This window comes from Chrysochloris asiatica, unplaced genomic scaffold (assembly GCF_000296735.1).
Source record: "Chrysochloris asiatica unplaced genomic scaffold, ChrAsi1.0 scaffold00018, whole genome shotgun sequence".
Classification (NCBI taxonomy): domain Eukaryota; kingdom Metazoa; phylum Chordata; class Mammalia; order Afrosoricida; family Chrysochloridae; genus Chrysochloris; species Chrysochloris asiatica.
Window position 1 is genome coordinate 24,416,548 of NW_006408536.1, and position 27,420 is coordinate 24,443,967.

A 27,420-nucleotide genomic window follows, 5' to 3' on the forward strand; every position below is an offset into this window, starting at 1 on the left:
CCAGACCTCCTGTATATAAAGTACTCAGGGCTTTGAACTGGTTCAATCTGATTCAACCCCCTGCTCAGAATTTGCATTGATACTTTTGCTATTCCTATAATGAATCAGAATCCACATTTTAACAAGCTCCCCAGGTGATTCTTAAGTGTATGTTTAGCTACATTTTATTATGCATCTTCATTTTAACAAGAGCCCCCAGTGATTCTTATGTACAGGAGAATATCACCAGCGAATTTTCTCAAAAATGTAGATTCTGATTCAGTGCATCTGGGGGTGGAAATGCACATCCTCAACAGGGGGTAGAACCCGAAGGAACCGGTTGGAAATCTTGATTGTACTCAATCATCCAATTAGAAGGCCCAGGTGTAAGACTGCATCAAAGTTATGAAAAATGATGAATAATCCCAAAAGTTAGTGTGATCATAGCACAATATGTTTGTAATGATGAGAGCTCTTACATTATTCGTATTATTGTAATGTGAAAGCAACTTTTGACTCAATGATTTTTTTTTTTTGTAAAAAGGCCATTGTTAGAGACTGTGATTCTCTTGGCTCGTCACGTTTCTTTTTCTAGGGTATTCAGTAGCGGCGCTCTCTAGCCTAACATGTCTTCTGATATTTTCAGACTGCGGTGTAGTCAATCAGAAACCAGGGCTGGAAAAGATTCACAGCTGATTTGCTTTTGTCATCAGAGGCAGCTTATTCGAGACAGCCTATGCAGTGACATTGTGCAGGCCTCCATGGCTTCTGAGAAAAAGCAAGACAGCGAAATTACCACTAACGTTGCCTTGAACACGCGGCCTCCGTACAATCGAAGGTCACTGAGGAACTTGAGGTAATGGACCTTGGCTTGCAGTGCAGAGAGCTGAGGAGAGAAAAGAAACTTCAGGTGTTAACTCCATTGGGTGCAATCTGAGCGGGAGACCAGCTGAAAAAACGGCAGAGGAGACAGATGGTTTTGCTGTGGGGGAGACAGGGCGTGACACGGATGCTTCATTACAAGCGGAAGTGAATTGCTACTACATATTTCGTTTTCTGATGAAGGGTTACACCCTGTCAGCAAGATTAAAATCATTATTGATTTGAGGGGAGGACTATGGGGTACTGACTTCTGGGCCAGGGCACTCCCCGACTGGAACAAGAAGATAAAATGTTGCATCTGCACACTGGGAGATCTCAGGAGGTGACTGGTGTTTTCCCATTGCAACTGGGGGCAAAGGTGGGCTCCATACAACTCCCATGGGGGTTGGGGGGCTGCAGACATTGTGGAGCTGTGTTGAATACAGTTTAGTCCCAGGTTACTCACTGCTGCTCAATTCAACTCATTACTGTCCTTTACTGTTGTGTTAATTTGCCCTCACTTTGAGATGATCGAACCACACACTTTCTTCATCACAGCTTTGAAATCAGTGACAGGTCTCTGAGCTTTCATTGCACTAAAACCCCACTGCCACTGAGTCAATTCCAACCTATAGGACCCTGTCTGTATTGGGCTTCTGAGCTGTAAATCTTTACGGGAGCAGAAATCCTCTTTGGTCTCTCTTAGAGCAGCTGGTGGGTTTGAACTGCCAACCTGGAGGTTAGCAGTTCACTGCTTATCCTACAGTGCCAACAGGGCTTTCTTGCACTAAAGTCAGACTAAATAAGAATTGTATGCACCTGTTCCAAATTACCTACAAATTCCACTTACAGATAGACACACAGAGGAACGGATCTCAGTTGGTAACCTGGGAACTACCTGTTCTAACGCCTGCAATCTAGGTGTAGCCTTTCAACAGGCTCTTTACTTTCCTATCAAGTTTCTTCAAATCTTTGCAAATTTGCAAGTAAAATGAGCTTTCTGAGCTCTGATCATTGTGGAGAAGCTATGGGTTTTATGATATACAAATGATATGCTATCCAGATAAAAGTAGCCTTTATAAAAATTTTAAAATACAGGCTTCCATATCATTAAAAAATGTGCTTGATTGAAAAAAAAAAAAAAAAAGCTGTCCGTGTTTCATATTTGAATGTGTCAGAAATGTTTATTGGGGGAAGACCACTATTAAGGAGAGAACATTGTAAAATACTGTCTTCGATCGCGGGTGAGTTGCCAACTCATTTGTTAACTGCACCCTAATATATTAGCTCTTATGCCATTGTTATTTAACACCATTTGTCCAGCCTATGTTGTTGTTAAGTTGCTGCCTAGTTGGCTCCCAACTCATGGCGACCCCACCTATAACAGAATAAAATGTTCACCCTATTTCTTTGAAAAACCCAAAGCATTTTGCAAATTGATTGGGAGGCAAGCCATTCACTCTTAGTAGAGAAGGAGACCTTTAGAGAAAGGCAGTGATCGATTGATAGATGGATCATCAAACAACTCACTCCCAGAAAATCGATTTCAATTCCTAGCAACCCTTCGGAGGGTTTCCAAGGCAGTCAATCTTTATGGGAGCAGACAGCTTCATCTTTCTCCCATAGAGCAGCTGGTGGGTTTGAACTACTGACCTTTTGGTTAGCAGCCCAATGCCTAGCCCACAGAACCAGCAGGGCTCCTTATAGATGAGTAGATAGATTTTAAAGCAGTTATCCACATGATTACAAAATGAGCAGCCCAGGCTTGAACAGAACCACAAGCCATTTACAAGAAATTAGCCTATGGGTAAATAAATGAAATGGAAGCAGTCTTGTTCCATGATAGCTCACTGTGGTCTGAGGCATCATCCCCATGAAACTGGGAAGTCAGAGGTGGCTGACAGAGTAGTGAACGTGAGGGTGTGTTAATAAAAGAAAGACCGTGGAGGTGAGTTGAGAAGGAAGTGTAAATAAGCAAGTAGCAAGGACTTAAATCTGACACCAAGACCAAAGAATTACCCATAGAAATGCTGATATGTACTCATATTACAGACTTTAAGGCCTCCCTGGCCAATATCAATTGAAATGTGTGCTTGGGTTGTGAGACGGCATCCAATTGTATAGATCCAGTATTTTAAGACTGTAAGACTGCATCTCTTTCTGCTTCCCAAAATGCTTTGCTTTTCATTACCTATAAATCATACGTACCTCTCTCGTCTGACCCACAGTATATTTTTAAACGTTCTTTGTGTTCCTTGGACTTAATAAAAAAGAGGAGATTTTTAGCACTCATAATGGTAAATGAAAGCAATAATTTGATCTTCCACCCAAAGATGTGATTTAATTGAGTGGTTCTCAACCAGGAGTTCCTTTGTCTCCTAAGGGAATTTGGCAATGCCTGGAGATATTTTTGGTGGTCACAATCTAGTGGGTAGAGGCCAGGAATGCTGCTAAACACCCTAAAACAATGATCCGATCACAACAGTCACTAGTGCCAAGACTAAGAAAGCATGGTTTAAGTAATGTGGCATCTCGCCTGCTAGGGCCCTATGCTGGCTTCTTTGCATTTATGTAAATCTATCCTTAGATAAGGTCTTCGAGGGGACAGGGGCATTCTCCTGTGTGTACATAAACACGCATACCCAGTGCAGTAAGAAGTCTATAGCTTGCAAGAAAGACTAATGTTTCCATAAGAATACTTATTTTTCATTAGTCTTAGAAACACGTTAATACTTTTTAAAAGTTACACAACTGTTACTGCTTCTGGCAATATGGTGCTAAGTATTTTATCCACAGGCTAATTTTAAGCATTAAAAAAAAAAAAATTACATGCAAGCCTCTCTTGAACATCTATTTTCTATTAAGATGCAAATGCAATACCTTTTTACCCGGTGGTACCAAGTTTTGATTTGCTTTGACAAGGTGTGAAAGTGCTTTCTTTATGTTCTTCTCTTTCATGCTTTGCAGCACAGCAGAAGGAAGAAAAGTCTCTAATCCCCATTCTTTTCTGTAATAAAGAGTGCATCTTTAATTTCATATCCTTGTGATGATTAGTTATCTAAGACAAAATGGTGCTCTGATGTTTGTTGGAACAAATGAACTCTTGATAAGGCAAGAAACGTGGACAAGTCCCCAATTAGGGAAACAACTTCTAATTTACACTCAGAAAACATCTTATTTGATCATGAATACATATGTTTGCATATAAAAAGAAACATATTCCTCACTCTCCTGAGAGAATGCTAATGAGACATTTGGGATCGCTGGAAACCTGGAGAGAAGACAGTTGGTCAAACTTACCTTTCAGTGTCTCAGGGCTTATACACCTATCTGAGTCTCTGCCACCCGTTTCTCTTCCCCAACCTTGGCTTGTGCTCATTCTCATTTCTCCCCATCCTTGTGTGTCTGCCCACAACTTCATTCTTCTCTAAAGGGATGGATGCAACTACTTGATGCCACCAAACCATTCTTCTTTCTCTCCTTTCCTCATCAATAGCTCTGCCCATTCTTTCCAGTCCATTTATGCCTGTCGACTCCTTTCATCAACTTTTCTTAGAACAAATGCTTGGGGATGGTTGTTCTTCTGGTGTGGAGTCAAGAGTGCCAGTCACGATCCCACAGTATGGCTGGTACTGACAGATGATGCAAATATCACACATAGTTGTGGCCATACGAGAAACAAACCAACCCATGGAACTGAATTGACACCTTTTTTCCCCAAAGCCCATTTCACCAGCAATGACTACTATGCTAAGCAGCCTACACAGCTGGAATTCTAAAAATCTATCCTAGCTATTTTTTTCCCTTTTTCCAGGTCCTCTCCTAAGAAGGGCAGGCAGACATTCTTCCCCAACTTGACCATGTTATTCTTCCCTAGATCTGAGGATGCTTCCCAGGAACACAATCTTTTCTCTTCTCTCTTAACTCATTCTTACAGTCTCTACCTGGTCATTCCACTTGTACCACTATTTCAAATGAAGACTTCCCTAGCTGTATGAGTTATCTTTACAACTAGATCCTACGGTCCTCAATGGTCAGGATGATCATTTATACAGAGGAGCCTTTTCTATTGTCTTAGTGTCCAGACATATAAAATAGTCATTTAACATTGTTGAGTGAATAAATTTCATTCTGGGAACATTATCAGGGGTATGCTATATGGGACAGGCCCTCTTGTGTGTACAAAGAGCCCCTGCAAATAAAAGCCCTATATCCCTAGTACTATTTATAAACGCCTACCCATTAAGCACAAGGAGCTCTGGTAGCGTAGTAGTTACTAATTGGGCTGTTAACCCCAGGGTCAGCAGTTCGAAACTACCAGCTGTTTTGTGGGAGAAAGAGGAGGCTTTCTGCTCCCGTAAAGATTTACAGCCTCAGAAACCCTGTACAGGGTCGCTATGAGTCGGAACCGACTCCACGGCACATGACAACAACAACAACCACCTATTAAATGCAATAACAGGAACACAGGGGTTTTACCCAGCACTGGCTGCTGGGGCTGCATTGACTGTTGTGGAGTGATAAGTTGTAGCCTTGGTGAAGCATATGGCTGTGGCATTAAATAAAACCAGCCAGGCTCTCTCTTTGTTGTCAGCCAAGACAGCAGATTTGTAAGGTAGTGTTACAGAACCGCATGGCTCGGGACATTCTCACAGTGCTCAGGGAGATACCTGCACTCTCATTCAAACCAAATGCTGTGTCTCCATACCTGATTATCCCCACGACATCTCTAGGACTCTGCAACAAAGGCAGGACCACAGTTCTAGGATCCAGCAGTTCTCTATTGACCCCTTTTCTAACTGAATTGGCTCTTTGCGCTCTACGTGGTGATATATATGTCTATCAATTATGGGACTATTGTGTTAAGGAATTGTACTCTGTTGCCGTATACATTGTTACTGTGGTCTTTGGTTACAATTCTCCAACACCCAGGTTGGAGGGATCGTGAGGAAGACTGGAAGTAAGATTGTAAGGGTCATTTAGGGGCTTTGGGGTGGAGTTTAGGGATATAACCTAAATGCTCCAAAATGACCATGCCAAGGTCACCTCAAAACCACGTCTCCTGTCCCTTCCCCCTGCTCCTGCGATCTAGGAAGGGACAGCCAGCCACCTCCTCTAGCTATGTACACCAAACCTGCTTTACTTAGTTAGGCATATGCTAGCAAGGTGCCCCCTCCTCCCACTCCGAAACTCCTTGTCTAGTAGAGCACAGCCCAGCACCTAAGGATTTGCCTACCTTTCTCCCAGTTTCTCATACCGCCCTTAATTGCCCCTGCTGCTGTTGTTGTTGTTAAGTGCTTTTGAGTCAGTTCTGACACACAGAGACCCTGTACTGAGTTTCTCAGGAGCGGCTGGTGAGCTTGAACCACCGACCTTGCAGTTCAAACCGTCCTTGTAGTCTGGTGCATTAACCCACAGTGCCACACCAGGACTCCTTGTGAATAACACCCCATGATAGAAAATGACCGTAGTGCCCGCCCCTTGCTTAGTAAAACTTTATGATCCAAGCAGCCGCCACTGGACACAGCTATTTTTCGCCCTTTGCAGGTAAAGTCCCTTGTCTGCAAACCATCTCCCTTATTCTCTTTTCTAATAAGTAATGTCTCTTGGGGGGGGGGGGGAAGATAGTTATTGCTGATAGGGTTGTATGTGTATGTGTGTATATGGAACAAAGTATTTGTGATTTCAACCTTTTTCCTTTCTAGAGTGATTTATACTCAGCATGTTGTTCAGCCTGGTAAAATGTGGATGTGTTATATTGTTGTGAAGTGATGTCGAATTAGTTCTGACTCATAGCAACCCTGTATACGGTTTCCAAGGAGTGGCTGGTGGGTTTGAACTATTGATCTTGTGGTTAACAGTCCAGTGCTTATCCTACAGCATTATAGACAATAGGAACTGTCTGAATGTTGAGCTGGGTTGTACAAGCTACTTTCAAATGCCGATGAAGTCAGTGCTGATTGCTTTTAGGCCGTTGAACTGTCTGCCAATGAAAAGCATCAAGACCGGGAGGGAGACAGAGGGAAGACAATGCAAACTGCTTTTTCTAAGAAGAGGGCATCTTCTTGGACCAAAGAGGGATACTGATACTGTTAAATGGGGTAACTAGCAAGAGAAGAAATTCACATCTTCCAAAGAAATGTGATTTTTGAAGCGAAGTTTACTTGCAGGACATTCTTCTCCACTGTATCAGGGTTCTTTATTACAGATACCTCCCTTTCTGTTGGGGATTGAGCACATTCCTTTTCATTCTGCATTTTGACCACATAAAAGTCATCTCAGGCTATTTGGACCATTGTCCAAACAAGGGGGCTCCAACCAATCTCACAAACAATAACAAAATGTGGAGTCACCCTATATGGGTTTGAATCCTGATCCCTCTAGTTTACAGTTTTGTGACTTGGGGATAGTTACTTAAGCTGCCGGTGCCTTAGTTTACTCATCTTGTGAAATGAAGCTAGAATGCAAGGCCAAGACTGGTCTCAGAACCAAGTCCCTATTGAAATTTTAAAAAGTCCACTTCACTTTAAATATGACTCCCAGTTTAACTGCAACTGTCTAAAGGTACATTTAGTAAGAAAAGAATGAAACATCGCCCAGAAGGCACATGTTTACAGGTTTACAAATCGCTGCCGTTGTTAAGTGCTAGTGAGCCAGTTCTCAATGGCAACCCGTATCCTGTTTCTGAGGAGCAGCTGGTGGGTTTGAACCTTGCTCTTAGCAGTCCAGTGTTGTTGTTGCTGTTGCTAATTGCTCCTGTATAGGGCTTCCGTGGAGTGACTGGTGGATTTGAACCACCGACCTTTTGGTTCAAATCAACCTTGCAGTCCAGTGCATTATCCTACACCACACCAGGACTCTATTCTACAACGCTACACCAGGACAAATATCCCATCACAAACAAGTTCAACAATAAACTCCAGTAAATGGCGCTGAGAGTCAACACTTACTCGATATATTTGAGCGAGATTTTCTGAGTCTGCTTGGTGGTGACGGTGGCAATATACATTTGTAATGCTGCCAGCCGCAGCGCAATGTCGTATTTCAGCTCCGGCCCAAATCGCTCCTGAACGACATCGTTGCAGCTCTGCGAAGAGACCAGCAGAGGGCGGAGCAAGTCAAAGAATGAGCTGGCAGCGCACTGCTTGGGAGGAACAGGTGACAAGCATTTCCCCAGCGTTTCAACCTTCCCTTCAAAGGCAGGGATACTAAATGAGGAACCGTTTCCACGCGGTTGCTTGGAACCGAGTCAGTATTTAATTGCATGCACAAACACAGGGACCACACCAAACATTTAACATTCATCCACGAGCTGCTATTTAAATATTTAGCTTGTCATAAAAATAATTAGGAATTTGAGTATCAATTTTCCAAACACAGGTGCTCCAACTGAACACGGACACACAAGCGATGGATAGATAGCACGGGGTTAGGCTGCTGCAGCTGGGCTCCTGGGTTCAAATCCTGCCCCTCCATTCATAGGGCTGTGACCTCGGGCAAGCCTCTTTCATTGTTCATTGCTTCTGTTTCCTCTTCTGTAAAGCAGGCATGATAGGAGTGCTGTGTGTTCACAGGGCCTGTGGTGAGGTTTAAATTATGTAACAATGTAAAGCCTTTTTAGAACGCTACCAGGGAAGTTGTAAGCACTTGATACAGGTTAAGTTGCTGTCAACATCTCTAGCCAATTCTCCCTCCTTCTTCTCCTCCTCTTCATTGTCACATGGAGGCAGAAGTAGCAAGGCAATGGACCTTCGGAACCCTGCAGTCTCACCCACCCCATCCAAGTTCAGATCTAGCCCGTCTACTGCTATCTGTCTACCTAACCTTAGACCAGTTCACGTTCACGCTTGTAGCTTCAGTTTGCTCATCTCTACAATAGGGAGTCACACAGACTACATCAGTGGAGTGCTGCAAGGATTATATGAGCTGCACACGAAGCTCACAGTGTGTTGGGGTCACTGGGTAAATAGTACCGATTGAAACCTTCAGGTCATTCCAATGGCCTCAGCCCCTGCTTCTTCAAAATGCTGATCTCTGAGGGAGTCATCCACGGATCTGCCTTAGTTTGTCCATTTGTAAAAAGGGATACCTGTCCTGGTGTGGTGCTGTGGGATAATGCACTGGACCTCAAAGTCAATTTGAACCACAAGGTTGGTGGTTCAAACTCACCAGCCGCTCCTTGAAAACCCTATACAGGGTCGTTCTGAGTCGGAACTGACTCGATGGCATTTAACAACAACCTCACAGGGTTTGTTGTGAGGCTCAAGAGAGTGGACGAGGGTGTGTTGGAAAGTGTGAGGGTTTACATGAACATGGGGTGGTTTTAAAGCAGTGTTCTCATCCACTCATAGGTGCAAAGTTTGGAGCGGAATGTGGATTGTTTGTCTGCTGGCTTACTGATGGGATGGGAGACTGACTCTCAGGCTAGAAAATAGGATAATCAGTCCTTTTCTCCCTTCCTTCTTTCCTATATTCCTCGTCATTTTGCTAGATTTCAGATGGAAAACTATCTCAAGATTCATTATCACTCCTTCATATACTGCTTATAATTACTGAAATGGAAGCATGTGCCCTGTATGGTTTCTGAAGACAACAGTCACCCTTTGCATCCCAAGACACTGGACAACGCATGTTCTGTAGCCACAAGCTATGGGTATATGTCTTTTGGCCCATTGCTTCAGAGTGAAGTCACTTTCTCTGCCCTGACTTTCATGTCTGCTTCCCTTCAAATCTCAAACTTCTCTGATAGCACGATACCTTTGGTGGAAGTGGGTCTGTCATGACGAGGATGAAGGGGCCATCTGAGCGAGGGCATTCATTTTGTATTGCCAGTCTTGGGTTTATTATTTCCCAGTGTCCAAGGTTGCTCTGAATGGGGTCCAAGAGGTTGATGGCCCACACAGAGTCATTTTATAGAAATCACTTTAGTAAGAAACTATTTTCTTCAGTGGCTGCTCTTGCAGGATGTTTGAGAGAGAGCATTTTAGCTCCAAGTTTGACTCTAGGTTCTGACACATGCTAATCTAGAAGTCTTGGGCACGGTATTTCATCTCTTTTGAGTCTCAGTTTCTTTGTCTGGAGAATAGGGCAACAAAATGAACTCACAAGGCTGCTGTGGAACCTGGAAAGCTGTTTCACATCATGGCACATGTTTCTACAGCTGAACCATCACTCTTCACTGTTCTGAAGAGTTGGGGATGGAACGGTTTTCCCCATCCCTGTTTCATGCTGTATTTAACCAGACTTCTGGACAAAATTTTTTTGACAAGGTGATTAGTCAGCTAAGCATGTCATGTAATTAGTTCAGACTGATCCTGGAGAATTAGTGTGAAGTCTGAATTGTAGTTAATTTTTTTGTATTAATCATGCTTTTATTATTCTCAAGTACATTTCTTAAACTATAGTTACACAAGTTAATGGTGGTCATTGTTTTGCTAATTAGATGTCCTGGCAGAATCCTCCTTAAGCCTCTAGAAAGCTCATTTACAATGAACCTGGTTCCATAGTTAAAAGGAAACCAAATACTACTTAAAGTGTTTGAAAACATTTTGTAGCCTCTTAGGTATTATCCTGTCTACTAATTGGCATAACAATCTTTTTCTTAATAGAAAGTGGGAAGGTTGATGTCCACACAGCCCATTAAAATTATGAATCTGAACAGTCTAGATTACTAGGATTTACTGTTAATATATGTGTTAAATTCTGTGAAATACTTCACGGTCCATTAATAGCTTGGAGATTAATACATATTATCACTCCTGAAACTAGATTTCATCTTCATGGTTCACCCAGTCAATGGCTACTGTCCTCATTAGAAGCCTAGTGGTGGTGGTGGCTGTGTGCCGTGGAGTCGGCTCTGACTCACAGCGACCCTGTATAGGATTTCCAAGGCTGTAAATCTTTATGGGAGCAGAAAGCCTCATCTTTCTCCCGTGGAACAGCTGGTAGTTTCGAACTGCTGACCTTGCGGTTCACAGTCCGATTCATAACCACTACACTACCAGAGCTCCAACTATCTTTATCTTTGCAATATTAGGGTAAGTCACAAAGTATTGCTACAAAACCATAGGATTCTTTATTGAATGAAAATATCACAGTGTGAAGCTATTGTTTCTGGATATCTCCTTCATCTAGGTCTGTAGACTTCTGAAGGTGGTGTTTCTAACCTCATCACGAAGAATTCTGTGCTCTTCGATGTTCACCAAGTCAAAATGACAGTTTGGTCATCCTCAAGGGACTCAAATCCTGTTCCTTTTCAATGTTCTTTGAGTTTTGAGAACAAAAAGAAATCGGAAGTGCATGGTTGTAGGGTGCATGGGGTATGGTTTCCCAACAAAATTCCCATAGGACACCTCTTGCTACCCTCAAAGACTGAGCAAGTATACTGTTGTGATGGAAAAAATTCCTTGGCGCAACTTTCCTAAGCTTTTTGTTCCACCAATGGAGTTTTCAATTTTCTCAACATTTCTTTCTAAGAAGCCCCATGACTGTCCAGCATTCTCCGAGAAATCTATCAAGATGACCCCTTGGGAATCCCACAAACCAGTTGCCACAGCCTTCTGGAGTGGACCTTCTGCCTTGAATTTAACTGGTCCAGCAGATTCTCATGGAAACCACTGTTTAGACTGGCTCTTTTTTTGAAAGCCCTTAAGGAGACTAAGAAGGAGCTCTGGTAGCGTAGTGGTTACGAATCGGGCTGTGAACCGCAAGGTCAGCAGTTCGAAACTACCAGCTGTTCCGCGGGAGAAAGATGAGGCTTTCTGCTCCCGTAAAGATTTACAGCCTCGGAAACCCTGTACAGAGTCGCTATGAGTCGGAACCGACTCCACGGCACATAACCACCACCACCACCCAAGAGACTAAGACAAGCTTATTACTGAACTTGTCTGCAGCCATCTATTGATGGGAGATACATGTTTAAATATGCTTTGTTTAGAAAAAACCCATGCACATATGAACTGGAACCCTAGTAGCAATACTTTTTGACTCACCCTCATATATTGCTTCTGCTTGCTCTTTTGTTGTCTAGCTTACTTTTACTGCATCTTATCATTTAAAAAGCAACATGAACGCACAGACACTATTTGCAGATCTGTAGACTTATCTTGGAGTCCTGGTGTGAAACTGTAGGATAAGCATTAGGCCACAATGTTGGTTTGAACCGCAAGGTCAGCAGTTCAAATCCACCAGTCACTCCTCAGAAACCCTATACCGGGTCGTTATGAGTTGGAACTGACTCGACAGCATTTAACAACAACAACAACAGACTTAGATTATTTGTTATTATCTATAACGTTATTTTTGATAAAATAATCCAAATAATTCAAATCTGTGACTGAAGGCATTTAAAAGTAGAGGTTCTGAAGCAAAGAAATTCTCATTTCATATTCACAGTGATAGAGCTATAAGATGACAGTAGCTTTAATCTTGGTCTCTGTCACCCACACTCCATGGCTTTCCATTTCCCTCCCTGGCTACTCTTTGAGGGGGTGGCAGTTTTATTCACCATGCAACCCATAAGGTGTGGTTGTTGAGTGCCGTTGAGTTGGTACTGATGCATAGCAACCCTGTGTAGGGTTTCCGAGGAGCGAGCGGCTGGTGAACTTGAAATGTCAACCTTGCGGTCCAAACCGACTTCGCAGCCCAGTGCATTAACCCATAGCGCCACATCAAGGCTCCAACCATAAGGTAGGGAAGCAGAAATATCATCAGTCTTCTGCTAGTCCCTGGGTAAGAGCCCCTGATAGGTTTTCCAATTCTGAGAACAGTGTCTTAGGTATCAAAGATGTGTCTTTTGGCTGTAAGACCAATCTCCATACATTGCATTGTTGTTAAGTGCTGCTGAGTCCGTTCTTACTCACAGTGACCCTTGTATAGGGCTTCTGAGGAGTGGCTGGTGGGTTTGAACTGCCGACCTGTGGTTGATAGTCACGTGCTTATCCTACAGCTCGATGGGTGTAAACACGCCTCAAACACAACTGTGCTTAGCAGTATACCTTGTCTACTTCAGTGCTTACCCCTCCCCAAGACAAACACAACTGCAGTCTTCTTTGAAAATTACGATGGATTTGTGATGTTTCGGACAGAGGCAGACTAAGACTGGTTTTAGGGCATGTTCCTGTTAAAGAGACGAACATATCATTACAGAAAAGAGTAACCAAATCCACAGTGACTACCAACAGGAACTATAGGGCAGCCGAGGGTCTAAGTTGCAGTGCTAGGGCGTGGCTTGGTGGTTCTGGGCAGAATGGGGGGACTATGCACCAATAGATCAGACTATTGGTGGTATGTCTTCACATCGGCGTTGCCTGGCCCGATGGAGGACAGGGGATACTGCAGACAAATGAAGGGGGTCCAGGTGGCCACAGTTGAGTACTTTTAGAACCCAAATCAGGACAGGTTCAGTGTTGTTGGTGAAAGCCTTTCTAAAGAGTTCCACATGCTACTTTACTTGCTAAGTAAGGTGTGCTGAAGAGAATTTGCTTTTTCATGAGGTCTCAGGGTGATCTTTATGAACATTTGTCATCTTACTGAGCTGTAAATACCACAATCTCTTCTGATGTTGACTTAAGTGGGAAAGTTTAACCAGCCTTTTCCTGAGTGACCCCCATCTCCAGGAATGTTCTAGAAGATTCCTTATTTTTTTCCCTTCATGGACTCAATATTTGTTATAGACACATCATATGATCATTTCTCACCTCTCACACCTCTTGTCTACGTCTCAATTCCATCTTCTCTCTACTTGCTTTTTCCACCCCACTTTTTCAAGATTATAAAAGCTTTCAAATATACTAGGAAACACTGAGAACAGTAAATCAGACATCAATGTATTAACTGCTCAGAGTTAACAAATTCGTCTTTGTGTTCTTATTTCTTTCCTACTTTTGGTTCCAGTGGGACAGCCTGTCACTCGTCCAGTTATGCCCAGCCACTTCTTTCTTACTTTGGGCTCACTTTTGTCTTTTCTCTTTCTTTTTGTCAGGGAGGCTACATTTAGGGTTACGACCTTTGTGAGTAGTTGTAACGTGAGGTGTTTAAGCAGTAGCTAAGTGGGTTTTTACTGTTGCATGTGATTGTATTGGACATTTAGCTGAGCATAATAGAAAATAGCTTCAGAAAAATACAGGACTAGTTCCTAAAGATCAAACTGGATAAATTCTGCCCAAATACTCATTCCTAGAGGTCTCAATTTCTGAGAATTATAGCCCAGAATCAGATATAGACGTAGTCTGCAAAGTCTTACCTTCTTAGAGTCTTATCTCCTTGAAATGAATAATTCCAGAATAATAATATCACAATATTTCAGAACAATCTAAGCACAAATAAATAAACGAATGAATAAGTAAATAAAGGAGAAGGGAAAACTTATTCTTACAGTTGAATGCTAATTCATAAATGAAGAAGAAATCATGGAATAAGAAAAATCATCATTTTTCAACCATCACAGTAATAATGGATTTAGGCAAAAATCTTCTATGATCACAAAAACCAATGAGTGACATTTGAGGAGGTGCAGGATAATGGCAGAGGTGCGATGGGGTTCTCTATGAATGACACATTAATTATCAATGGAAATGTAGTAACTAGAATGAAGTCATTTGGAGGAGGTTGCTTTAGCCAAGTTAAGTTTGCCATTAGGGGGACACACTGATATCATGTGTCTCCTGATGTGAGGTACTGAGGGGGATGCCAGATCCACCATGTTGTTCTCCTGCCCAAACTGCATCATCTCAATCTAATCATGAGAGAACATAAGAGGAACCCAAACTCCCCCAAACCGAGAGACTGTTACAAAACAACTGATCAGCGCTCTTCAGAACTGTCAAGGTCATGAAAGTCAAAGAAAGATTGACGAATGTTCTCGAAGACTAAGGACAGATAACAACTAAATGCAAACTGCGACCCTGGAGTGAATCTTGTTCTAGAACATTTGGGGGTTAATTGGCAAAATTTGGATATGGACTGCAGAGCAGATAAGGATAACCTATCGGAGTTGAATTTCCTGATTTTGTGCACTATATACAAAGGTTATATAGGAAAATGCCCTCGTTTTCAGAAATACCCAATGAAGTATTTATTTATTGTTAGAGGGACAGGATCTGTGTAACTGACTTTCATATAGTTCAGAAAAATGTGCAAATACACGGATATGGACTGTTGTTGTTACTGTTGTTGCTGTAAGGTGCTATCGAGTTGGTTCCAACTCATAGTGATGCTATGGATAACAGAACAATACACTGCCTGGTCCTGGACCACCCTCATAGCTGTTGCTATGCTTGGTCAATCCATCTCATTGAGTGTCTTCTTTTTCATTGACTCTGTATTTTACCAACCACGATGTCCTCCTTCAGGAACTGGTCCCTCCTGATACCATCTCCAAGCTATGTGAGAGGAAGTCTTGCCATTCTCGATTCACGTATGCATATATACATGTGGACGAGGGGGCTTCAAAAAGTTCATGGAAAAATTACATTGTCTTGTAATTCCTTTATTCCCCCTTGTGTGTGAGAGAGAACTTCTGCAAATACTAAAGTAAATGTGGTTAAAAGGGTGAAGTGTTCTTGCAATGTTTTGTAAACCTGAAATTATTTAAAAATAAAAAGTAAAATTAAGAGAGCACCACAGACTCACCTCATCATACACTAAGCTTGAGTGACAAAGAGAAAGACAAACCCAAATTAAAGAATTGAGGGAAAAAAACCCCAAGTTATTAATTTAATATTAATATCAAACATGCCAACACTTTGACATACCTGAACATAGAGATACTCAAAAGCGACTGGGTCTCTCCTTAAAAGGTCAATCGGGTCCTTTGGGACGAAGCTAATTCGGAAAAGACACCTCATCTTGTGGGAGCTGGGTCTCTGTGTCACCTAGAGGAACAGACCAATAATACAAGAACACTTCAGTGATGACGGAAGACTAGCAGAGGGACATGGACGCATAGACCACAGGGCACGGGAGGTGCTTTGAGTATCTACTACAGATACACATTCTCTGAAAGCTGCCCAGATCTCAAGACTTGGGCTGGGACCTCCCAAAGCAGACCTTGAGACAAGAGTTGGTGTGCAAGGGGTTTACTGTTCCTAAGAGGGGCCAGGAAGGGGTGGGGGAAACGGGTCTTGGAAGGACAGGAAGCCCAGCGGAAAGTAGTACCCACCTGATGCCACTGGGGACTCTGCTGTGGGCACTTTACCACACAGCTGCATTGGCCCCACCCAACCAAACCCATGAACCTTGAGGTGATTCTCACTCATGGCGACCCCAGGTGTTACTGAGCAGCACTCCATAGGGATTTCTTAGTTGTGATATTACGGAAGCAGATCATTAGACCTTTCTTCCATAGAAGATCTAACTAAAGGTTGGCGGTGGTTATGTGCCGTGGAGGCGGTTCCGAATCACAGCGACCCTGTACAGGGTTTCCGAAGCTGTAAATCTTTATGGGAGCAGAAAGCCTCATCTTTCTCCTCCAGAACAGCTGGTAGTTTCGAACTGCTGTCCCTGAGGCTAGCAGCCTGATTCGTAACCACTACGCTACCAGAGCTCCTTTGGCACCAAATAATTTGTATAGAAATGACCAAATGGTAACTTAATTTTCTGTGTAAAAAAAGTATATTTAAAAACCAACAACAAGCAAACCTATGTCATGGGATCAAATTGACAACACCAATTGGAAAGGTTTAATAGGATCCTTAGGGGACAGTGAATTTATGTTAATGGTGGAAGGACCACTCAGAAAAGGAGGGGAAGGATGCTTACACCTCTCGAAGAGTATCATCAGTGTCCCTGAATTGTATATGGAGAAACTGTTGAGCTGGTGTATATTTTGTTGAGCAAAAGAAACAAAATTTAGAAGAAGAAATAAAGTGGCATACTATAAAAAGCAATTGTTGTCACTGTGGCTAAGTGCCCTCAAGTTGGTTCTGACTGATGGCGACCCTGTATAGGGTCTTTGAAGCTGTAATCTTTGCCCAGGCAGAAAGCCTCATCTTTTTTCCTGGCGACTGGCTGCTGGGCTCAAACCACTGACCTTATGGTTAGCAGTCTGGTGCTTATCCTACAGAGCCACTGTGCTCTTGATATAAAGACATTACAGTCTCAAAAAAAATAGACAAATAATTTCTTGGAAATGTTAAATATTATGTAAATTGACTTTAGTGGTTTTTAGTTTTGACTTTTCGTGTGGCGCTGTAGCATTAGCACTAGACTGCGACCCACAAGGTCAGCAGTTCAAACCCACAATTTGCTCCCCGTAAAGCGCATACAGGGTGGCTATGAGTTGGAACTGACTCGACAACACTTAACAACAATAGTAATTTTCTGGTTTAGTATCAAGCTACCAGTAAGTCAAGTAGATTTGCTGGAAAGTTCCTTTGGGAGTTTTCTTCAGAAATAAATGCTATTAAATGACTGTTGTGTTGGATTTTGATTTTGACAAATTATAACTTCTTGGACTTACTGCCCCTTTCCATCATGTCTACAAATACTCTCTTGATTGATTTTTTTATATGCATTGATTTCAAAGGCACAGAGCTGGTTTGTTTCAGGACATTTTAAATCAGCTTTCTTTTCTATAGATAATTCTTGAAGTTTGGCAATTTGATATTGGTCCTGATTCTTAAACAGTCTCTCCTGGAAGGATAAGAGGAGAATCACTGTTACAGACATTTTGTTTCCTTCTCAGATTTTAAGAGATTTGAAAATTAGAAATAAATCTGGAATGAGGAGTTATGATTACCTAGTACCAGAAGACATTTTAAAAGAATTTTTGTCCAACTCTATCAGCATGAAGCTTTCCAAGAAAAGCTAGGCTGTAGATGGAAGTTCAGAGGGAAAGGAGCTACAAATATCAAAACCTTTTGAAATTCTATTACACTAAATATAGGTTGGGGTTTCATTAGATCCGTAGAGACTGGCTGTTTGTCAGTGTTCTGACCACATGTCCTTGGTGTTTACAGCTACAAGTTAAAGGTTATTTACTGCCAACACCTATCATTGTCTGCCAGCACAATGCAGATCGGAATAGTGAGGGAGTAACAGTCCTTAGCCGTCACTCGCTCATCACTGTGTTGTACAGTGGTGGCTTGGGATGCTGGAAGCTCTGCCGCTGGTATTTGAAATGCCAACAGTGTCACCCATGGTGGACAGGTTCCAGCAGAGCCTCCAGGCTAAGAGAGACTAGCAAGAAAGGTTCGACATCAAAAAACTGTTGTTTGTTGTTATTGTTAAATGCTGTCCAGTTGGTCTAAATCAAAGCCACCCTGTATAGGGTTTCTGAGGAGCGACTGGTAGGTTTGACTGCTGACCTTTGGTGTTTATCCTACAGTATCACACCAGGACTGCTTTCTGAAAATTAGCACATGAAAAAGCTATGAATCACAACAAAGTACATATGGCAAAAATAATAGGTCCAAGTAGTTGTTATGTTGTTAGGTGCCATTGAATTAGTTCTAACTCAGAGCAACCCGAGGTACAACAGAATGAAACACTACCCGGTCCTGCACCAACCTCACAACTGTCATTATGTTTCAACCTATTTTTGTTGCTACTGTGTCAGTCCATTGCACTGGGGGTGGGGGGGTCTTCCTCTTTTGGGCTGACCCTTCACTTTACCAAGCATTTTGTCTTTCTCCAGGGACTTGTCCCTCCTGACAACATGTCCAAAATACAAGAGGTAAAGTCTCACCATCTTCGCTTCTAAAGAACATTCTGGCTGTACTTCTTTCAAAACGGTGACTAACCATTCAGAAGTGGACCACCTCTCCTCCAGTTTTAGTTGAAAGTTCTGCTGAATCCTGTCCACCCTGGATGACGTTGTTCATATTTAAAATGCCAGGGGCACAGTTTCCAGCATCACAGCAACCACACATGCCACCACAGTACAACAAACTGACACACAAGTGGTGGCGGCCCAATTTGGTTGCTGGTGGTGATGGGCCTTGGAGTTGGTTCCGACTCAAAGAAACCCTGTACAGGGTTTCAAAGGCTGGAAATCTTTACAGGAGCAGAAAGCCTCATCTTTCTCCCATGGAGCGACTGGTAGGTTCAAACTACTGACCTTGTGGTTAGCAGCCCAGCTTGTAATCTACTACGCTATGAGGGTTCTTTTGTTGTTGTTAAGCGCCGTTGAGTCGGTTCTGACTAACAGCGACCCTGTATAGGGTTTCTGAGGAGCATCCGGTGAGCTTGAACCGAAGGTTTTGTGGTTCAAACCAACCTTGCAGTCCAGTGCATTAGCCCACAGCACCACACCAGAGGGCTATAAATCAGCACAAATGACAACTTTCTAACTAATTCATGATATGAAGTTGGGCTGAATCAAGAGTATCAGGATTACTGGATGTGTGGGGAATCAGCTTTTAATTCTCGACAACCATGACGCACTTTGGTGTGACAATACTTTCTGCCACTCCACCACGCATGCTCGTTCTTATCCTATCCAGCCTTCCCTCCTGCTGTGCCTTCATACCCACTCATTACAGTTCCCTCACCCTTGAACTCCCCTACCTGGGAAGAATTTGTTGAAATCACAACATAAATTGTGCTTATGTAGAGTCACAAGAAAACGGGGGTGGGGGGTGGGAAGGCAGGGGGGAAAACTGTGCTGAATTCAGCAGCCAAGCAGCCTGCTTGTCACCCCAGGAAACAGATGGGGGTGGCATCTTGGTAACCAGACACTGGGACACATTGGTAGATCACATATTTCCAGTGGGCAGGACTGGGGCAGGGAATTAAGCGATTTAAAAATAGTCTCAGTATGTACCCAGAAGATAAAACCACTAGATATGATTTCAGCTTAATTTAAATCATTTCAGACCCATTTCTTGGTAATGGTTTCCAGAGATCAATTTTCAAACCAGGCGAACAAGTCACTGCAAGAACATAAAATAGAATTCTCCAGAGCCATCTTTCCAGTAAGTAGCTGTCGAATCTTTGAATGACAAATGTGTTTATGACACCAACTGCCAGTCTACGAAAGATGGACAAAATGGGAAAGCTCGCCTTGAGGAGAAAAATCCCTTATGGATTCTGGGGATCATGGATGTGGTTAATTCAGTTAAAGGAGCAGGAGGAAGGGGAGTTCTGGGGTAGGTGCTCTCTGCGCTTTCTAGCAGCGAGCAACAGCATTTTAGGATATAGTTTCACAGACCTGAGTCAGGGTTTCCTGTTCATGAAGCAAAAGCAGCTTGGTCCCAGCCCCTTCCGTCCTCTGTTCCAGCATGAGAGAGAAGTGTTCGATGCCCTTGATGGAGAGTTTCTCTTGAAGGGTTAAGATGACATCCTTACAAAGGAAACATTGGCAAGACGTTAAAACAATCAAAGTAACTCTCTTGTTAAGTCTTCTGTGACTGAAAACTGTAGCACACGAAGGTTTTCAATCTTTAAAATGTATACTTTTGGTTGATTCTGAAGCTTGGTGTCCTAAAGATCCAAAAAGATTCCAAAAGGAGACCTTTCTCCTAAATAAGTTAGCACTCAAACCAGCTATGAAAGTGGTGTACTCCATGGACTAGAAAACTATAACCCCTGGACCAGACGCAGTCCATAGCTTGCTTTTGTAAATAAAGTTTTATTTACAAACCCAGTCACGCCCATTTGTTTATGGATTCTCTATGGATATTTTCATGTTACAACAGCAGAGCCGAGGAGCTGTAACAGAGACCATATAACTCACAAAGTCTACAATGTTTATCATCTGGTCTTTACAGAAAATGTTTGCTGATCTATCTTCCATAAGAGAAGTACGGCAGCGGTTAAGAACATGGGCCCTGGAAAGAGAATGCCTGGTTTCTAATCCCAGCTCTGTGGTTTATTAGTGGTGCAGTTTGGGGCAAGGTAGCTAGCCTCTCTGTTAGGTCTCTCTTCTGAAAGCTGGACACTATCATACTTCCTATTTGTTACGTTATATTTATGCCTATCCAAATGGTAAGGATTAACTGAGTTAGTATGAGAGAAAGCATTTATTACAACACTCTTTTGGCACAGTTAGGGTACCATACAATACACTTCAGCTGTTATCTTCAGTCTCTGTAGACGGTGGGATGAGTCCACAGTCTTTTGCAGGAATAAATATTTATGGTCAGAAATTTGTTACACACACTTGCTGTCTTGCAAAACGTATCACCTCAACCTTTCCTTTCAGTTTTCATGTATTTGAAAAGGAGTAACTGATCCTTCAATATGATTCAAGATATTTTCTTCACAGATACCAACAAACATTAGAACAGCAGTTCCCACACAATGACATTTGCATTTGGTAATTCCCGCCAACATTTTTGGTTGTCACAACTGGGGGAAGGAGTGCTACTGGCAACCAGTGGGTGGAGACCAGCGTTGCTGCTACACATCCCACAGTGCACAGGACAAACCCCCGCAGCAAAGAAATGGTCGGGCCCTAAATGTTCATAGTGCTGAGAAGGAGAAAGCCTAACATAGTATTCTCATTTGCTGATTACGCTAATATTTTGATTCTTCTCTGTGGACTTCTTCCAGTTTCTTTGTTGTTGTTGTTGTTGTAAGGGACGTTAAGTCAGTTCCAACTCATAGCAACCCTGTATAAAGTTTGTTGTTTTTGTTGTTAAGTGCTGTTGAGTCAGTTTCGACTCATAGTGACTCCACATAGGGTTTCCAAGGAGCAGCTGGTGGATTTGAACTGTGAATCTTATGGTTCGCAGTCCAGTGCTGATCTAGGAGTCTGTATATGATTTAGGCCGCATTGTTGCTATTGTTGTTAAATGACATCAAGTCAGTTCTGACTCACAGCAACCCTGTATAGGGTTTCCAAGGAGTGGCTAATGAATTTGAACCACCAACCTGGCAGTCCAAACCGACCTTGTGATCCAGTGCATTATCCCAAGGCACCGCACCAGGACTCCCTAGGATCCATTGTTGTTGTTGTTGTTAAGTGCCATCGAGTCGGTTCTGACCAATAACGACCCTGTATAGGGTTCCTGAAGAGCAACTGGTGAGCTTGAACCACTGATCTTGTGGTTCACATGACTTAGAAGTCCAGCGCATTAACCCAAAGTGCCACGCCAGGACTCACCCCATTAAATTGTCACCCCCAAACACTCAACATACATGCTATGACTATGTTAAAAGAAACAATTCTTTGTTTCATAGCTCTTGCTCAAGGCCCAGGCCAGAGAAAACAGAACCAGCTCTTCGTGTGGCAATACATACTTCAGAAGAATTTTCCTGGATCACCAAGGAAAACAGCAGAAAACCAAGAGAGATGGTTTCTCCCTGTGTTGACTCTGTAGTAAGAATTTGGGTAAGTTTTATTAAACAGTGTCATATCTCTCTCACAACTATGCTGCTTTTATCTTACATCGACTCTCTTGGGTTTATTGTGATATTTTACTATTAGGGTACCAGATCACATCACTTGAATTTGATCTGAACTCTCTGCATTGCTCCCTGCCACCTCATTGCCATCTACCATCCTCAGGGACATTGAACTTAGTCCAGTGTGGATTCCTATCATAAAGAGTGCCGGGAAGTTAACAAAAGGGCTCTCTTTTAAACTTAGATTCATTGCTATTAAGAAATGCATTCAACAGAATTTCAAATTCTCACAGACTCCAGACTTTCTGGAATCACTGAGGCTGGATAAACCAACCAAAAGTTTCCCCTGAAGTCTTCTAAAACATAAGCTTAATGAGCATGGATTGCCTACCTTGAGCATTGTACTCTTTCAAAGAACTATCTACGAAGGGGTTTCAAAAAAGTTTGTAGGAAAATGGAATAATTATAACAAAATAAAATAAAAAGGCATGTTTCCATGAATTTTTTGAAACCCCCATGTATATGGGATCAAATTGACAACAGAAACTTGAAAGGTTAGATAGAAAGTTTAGAGGGCAGGGAGAGAACAATTGGGAAAAAGAGGGTGCGAACAGTTATGCAACTTGAATGTAATCCAAGCCATTGAATTATCTATGCATTGTTGGACTGGTGTATGTTTTCAACAACACCAAAAATAAATTATTCAAAACAAAGTAAAAAGAAATATGCTCAAGTTTTAAGCTACATCTTCAAGTCAGGTAGAAAGTCTAAGAACAAGGAGCTCTCCTGACCAGCAAGTAACACAGAACCAGGTGACAAGTGTTAGAGGGAATTGTAGCAACTATGGCTCTTTTCATGGTACAACAATGGAGTCCACTTAAGGAGCCTTGGTAGCGTAGTGGTTACGAATCGGGCTGTGAACCCTGAGGTCAGCAGTTCAAAACTACCAGCTGTTCCGTGGGAGAAAGATGAGACGTTTTGCTCCCATAAAGATTGACAGCCTCAGAAACCCTGTACAGGGTCATGATGAGTCGGTTCCGACTCCACGGCACATAACCACCACCACCACCATGTCTCACTTATCCACTTTCACATTTACAACTATTTACTATTGTTGTAAAAATCTACTATCTGACTACTTTGCATATAAATGACGTATGTCTGACAGTAAGGAATGTCAGGGTGCTAACCAAGAGTTACACTGGTTGTGCTGATTAAGGTTACAGTGATTTGGCAGTGACGTAACGATGCACTTATTTTCCAATCTGCAATCTGATGTGGGCACCCTTCTTTTTCATAAAACGCCAATTTTCGCACCATGACCTGGTCTTTGGAGCCTAACCATGTTGATAAGTGAGGACTGGTTAAAGTTACAATAGGAACCATCTGGCCTGCAAAGTTTAAAATGTTTAGTATCTGGTCTTTTTAGAAAGCATTTGCTGTTTCCTGAGTTAGTTGATCAATAATTGGTATTGATCATGTCATTGATATTCATAAATTGATGCTGAGTAGAAAACAGGAAAAGGACTTTTGCAGTCATCAGCATTTCAGAGCCGTTGTCTTGTAGGAGGGTTGCTAAGAGTCAGAACAGACTCCAAGGCACTTAACAACAGGAGGGGAAATTAATAGCTCACCTGGAATGAATTTTTTACAACTAACAACTGGGGTGGGGGTGGGGTTGATCATTTGTAGTTTTCTTGATAGATTATTGTACAGCTCATCACAAGGTGGTTTTTTGTTTTTTTTTTCCACTCCATAAAATCTTTTTTACTATGCCATTTAAAGAAACCCTATTTTAGGCTGATGGGGCAATAGGGAGCAATTCATTTCTGAACATACTTTTGCCTAATAAAGAAGAGAATATGCGTTCTTTTTTCCCCTAGGGTGGAAGCAGAGGACAAGAAACCCATACGCTTGGGTTAATACTCATCACGTCAAACTCACCTGTGACTCGGAACCAACAGGACTGCGGTGTGGAGCTTCCTTGCCACCCTCCTCCTAAGAAGCATGCCTCATTTCTGCCTTTTTCTGCATCATTTCCATGAAATTGGTTACAGCAATAAAAAGGGTTAACTTTACATTTTTCTCTTCCTTGTTTTTACTGGACACCAACGTAGCCGCTATTCAATTAACAGCCAACAGCTTAATCTTCCTACCGACTTACTTTGCTGAGAAATCATGCTGGCTTTGGGCAGAGTGCCAAGCCTTCTTGGTGACAGTCAGACGACTTTAATTAATCTGCAGGCCTATTAATCTGACTGGCCCTAGTGTTGCTTCACTGATAGCATATTACAGTAAAACTTGTCAAAGCTGGAACCCATGTAAGGAAAATCGAAACTTGTCAGAGAAGGAAAGTTCAAATATTTTCCACCCAGAGAGAGTGATAGACAAAGTGCCTGTCCAAAGTGGCAATCTTGTGTGACACCAGGTAAAACAAGGCAGTCCTGTCGAATTCTGGCTCTCAAAGGTTTTATTATACATGAAGAGGCTTTTAAAACTTTGTGGAAAAATGGAATTCAAAGATAATGGAACTTTTTCCACAAACTTTTTGAATCCTTCTCGTCTTGTTCTGTGACACCACTTACACACACACACACACAAACACACACACAAAACACCCTACAAAGAACAGTAGCTTCTTAGTTTAAGCTTTTTGGTTTGGGTTGTTTTTAAGTGTTCACACTCTACCTTATACGGAAGTAACCACAACACCTCAGAAAAAACGGACAGTTCTGGAAGAAGGATCCTGCCACGTTTGATATCTGCAGGTCCCTGGATTACAGAGCTTAGTAACTTGTCTTACCTTTATGGAGGTGCTGCAGTCAAAACGGAATGATTTGGTCTGCCCATTTTCCAGATAGACTTTCAAAACATTTGGCATAAAAAGAAGTGAATTGTCCTTAACAGTTTCCTGTTCAACACAAAAAGGGGGAGAGATGTAAATCAGTCAAATGAGACTTCTGCTCGCATTCAACTCTCCATAACCAACCCAAGTGGTCCTTTGGTGAGAACTAAGCTAAACTGTTCATGTCGCAAGCGATTATTTTTGAACTCCAAATGGTTTGGCTGATTCCAATAAAAGACATTAGCAAATCAGAAAATCAATCAGACCCTGTTTTTATTTTTTCAACTCAAGATTCCCCATTGGTAAACCTGATTACAGAAATAATTCCTTTGCAATTTGCTCACAATATATGGAGCTACCATTCTTGGCATTAGCAGAGCAGGATGTCTTGAAGAGAACGAGGCCCAGCAACAAAGACATTTGATGGAATGTCTTTTGGTGTTTAGCACTGGTCTTAATCAGCGCCAAGTGTAAAGTTCTTATGTGAAACCTTTTTTAACCTATTTTGAAACGTTCGTCCAACCCAAAGGGAAAAGATAAGGGATGAGTGTGTGTGTGTGTGTGTGTGTGTGTATTACAGTAGATACAACATTATGTCAATAACAAAAAGCCTGCTATGTTGAAGACCAAATTAAAATGGCCATATCAGCTCTTGAATCCTCTTCTCTAGAGCACCCAATCTTATCCTAGAAGTAACACACACACATACACACAAACACAAAGAGAGCCAGATTGACACATGGTCAAAAGCAAACAATAGAAACATATTCCTTTGATTTCTCCCTCTTTAATTGGAACTAGTAAGATAAAGCACAGGACCGTAAGGTTAGTTTGAACTGCAAGATTGGCAGTTCAAAACCACCACCCACTCCTTAGAAACCATGTACAGGGTTATACAGGGTCTCTATGAGTCGGAACTGACTCGATGGCACTTAACAACAACTACAACAGCAACAGTGAGAGATGAAGTCCCTGTGTGGTGCAGATGGTTAATGTGCTTGGCGACTAACCGAAAGGTTGGAAGTCCATCTAGAACAGGGGTGGAAAACCTTTTGTTCTGCCAAAATTTATAACATCGTTCATGGGCCATACAAAATTATCAACTTAAAAATTAACCTGCTGTATTTGGTACAACTTTTAATGAACTCACCCTAATGTGATGGCTGGAACAGCAGTTGCCTTGGCAGGGCCAGACCAAATGATTTCATGTTCCCCATCCCTGCACTAGAGGCACCTTGGAAGGAAAATCTGCTTCTGAAAATCAGCCATTTTAAAGTATGTAGAGCACAGTTCTAACGACACACATGGGCTTGCCAGGAGGCATAGTTGCCTCAAGAACAGCTAACTGGATTACTGAGAGATGAGAGAGTTGAAAGAACAGAGAAAAAGAGCACATGGAAACGAGGCTCATAGATGCCTGGAGTAAACTATATTATTCACATGTAGTTGGTGACAGGAGTTGAGGGTGTGGCACCGTAAGATAAGCACTCAACCTCAAGGTCTGGTTGAAAAGCAAGATTGGCGGTTCAAACCCATCAGCTGCTCCTCGGAAACTCTATACAGGGTCACTCTGAGTCAGAACCGACTTGATAGCACTTAGCAACAACAACAACAACAACAGCATTAAGGGAACGCTCCACTCCTTGTTTTACAGATGGACAAGACTGAAATTACAAGAGCTTCAGAAATTTCCCATTATCTTCCAGGTCGTCTTGGAGATTCCAAATCCAAGGTTTCCAACAAAAGGCTCCTTTGCTTTCCTGTTTATTTTCTCATATTTCCTCCCTCTCCTTTCTACTCTGATGGATTTCTAACATGACTTTCTTTCCTACTACCCAATTTACTGAATAACTTCGAATCCAAGTGCAGAAGAAATGGCACATGGTGACTCAAGGTTCAGGAGCAAACCTATTGCCTGAAAGAGGCCTGTGTGAGGCCATGGGGGCTGCAGGAGGTATCAACCCTCAACGTAGTCCTCACACATCAGTGCCCTCAAACAAAAATCCATTGCTGTGAAGTGGATTCCAACTCATAGTGGCCCTAAAGTCAGAACAGAACTTCCCCATGGAGTTTCCAAGGCTATAATCCAAGAAAAATAGGAAGTTGTCAAAAATGAAATGGAACGCATAAACATCGATATCTTAGGCATTAGTGAGCTGAAATGGATTGGTATTGGCCATTTTGAATCTGACAACCACATGGTTTACTATGCTGGGAATGACAAATTGAGGACGAATGGTGTTGTGTTCATTGTCAAAAAGAACATATCCAGATCAGTCATGAGATACAACGCTGTCTGTGATAGGATAATATCCATGTGCCTACAGGGAACCCCAGTTAATATACCACTGCTAATTCAAATTTACCCACCAACCACTAAAGCCAGTGTGGATGAAATAGAAGAATTCTACTAACTTCTTCAATCTGAAATCGATCAAACATGCAAT

General features: G+C 42.2%; 1 protein-coding gene across 1 annotated transcript in view; it reads right to left on the reverse strand.

Annotated features, from left to right (window-relative positions):
• The window catches only part of FRMPD4 (FERM and PDZ domain containing 4), a 726,948-nt gene that overhangs the window by 17,167 nt on the left and 682,361 nt on the right, over positions 1-27,420 (reverse strand). The window contains exons 7-12 of the mRNA XM_006835632.1: positions 24,932-25,039; positions 19,991-20,122; positions 15,594-15,713; positions 7,791-7,927; positions 3,721-3,847; positions 776-865 (exon numbers count right to left, since the gene is read on the reverse strand). Coding sequence (XP_006835695.1) covers positions 776-865; positions 3,721-3,847; positions 7,791-7,927; positions 15,594-15,713; positions 19,991-20,122; positions 24,932-25,039 — 714 coding nt within the window. The remainder of the gene's footprint in view (positions 1-775; positions 866-3,720; positions 3,848-7,790; positions 7,928-15,593; positions 15,714-19,990; positions 20,123-24,931; positions 25,040-27,420) is intronic.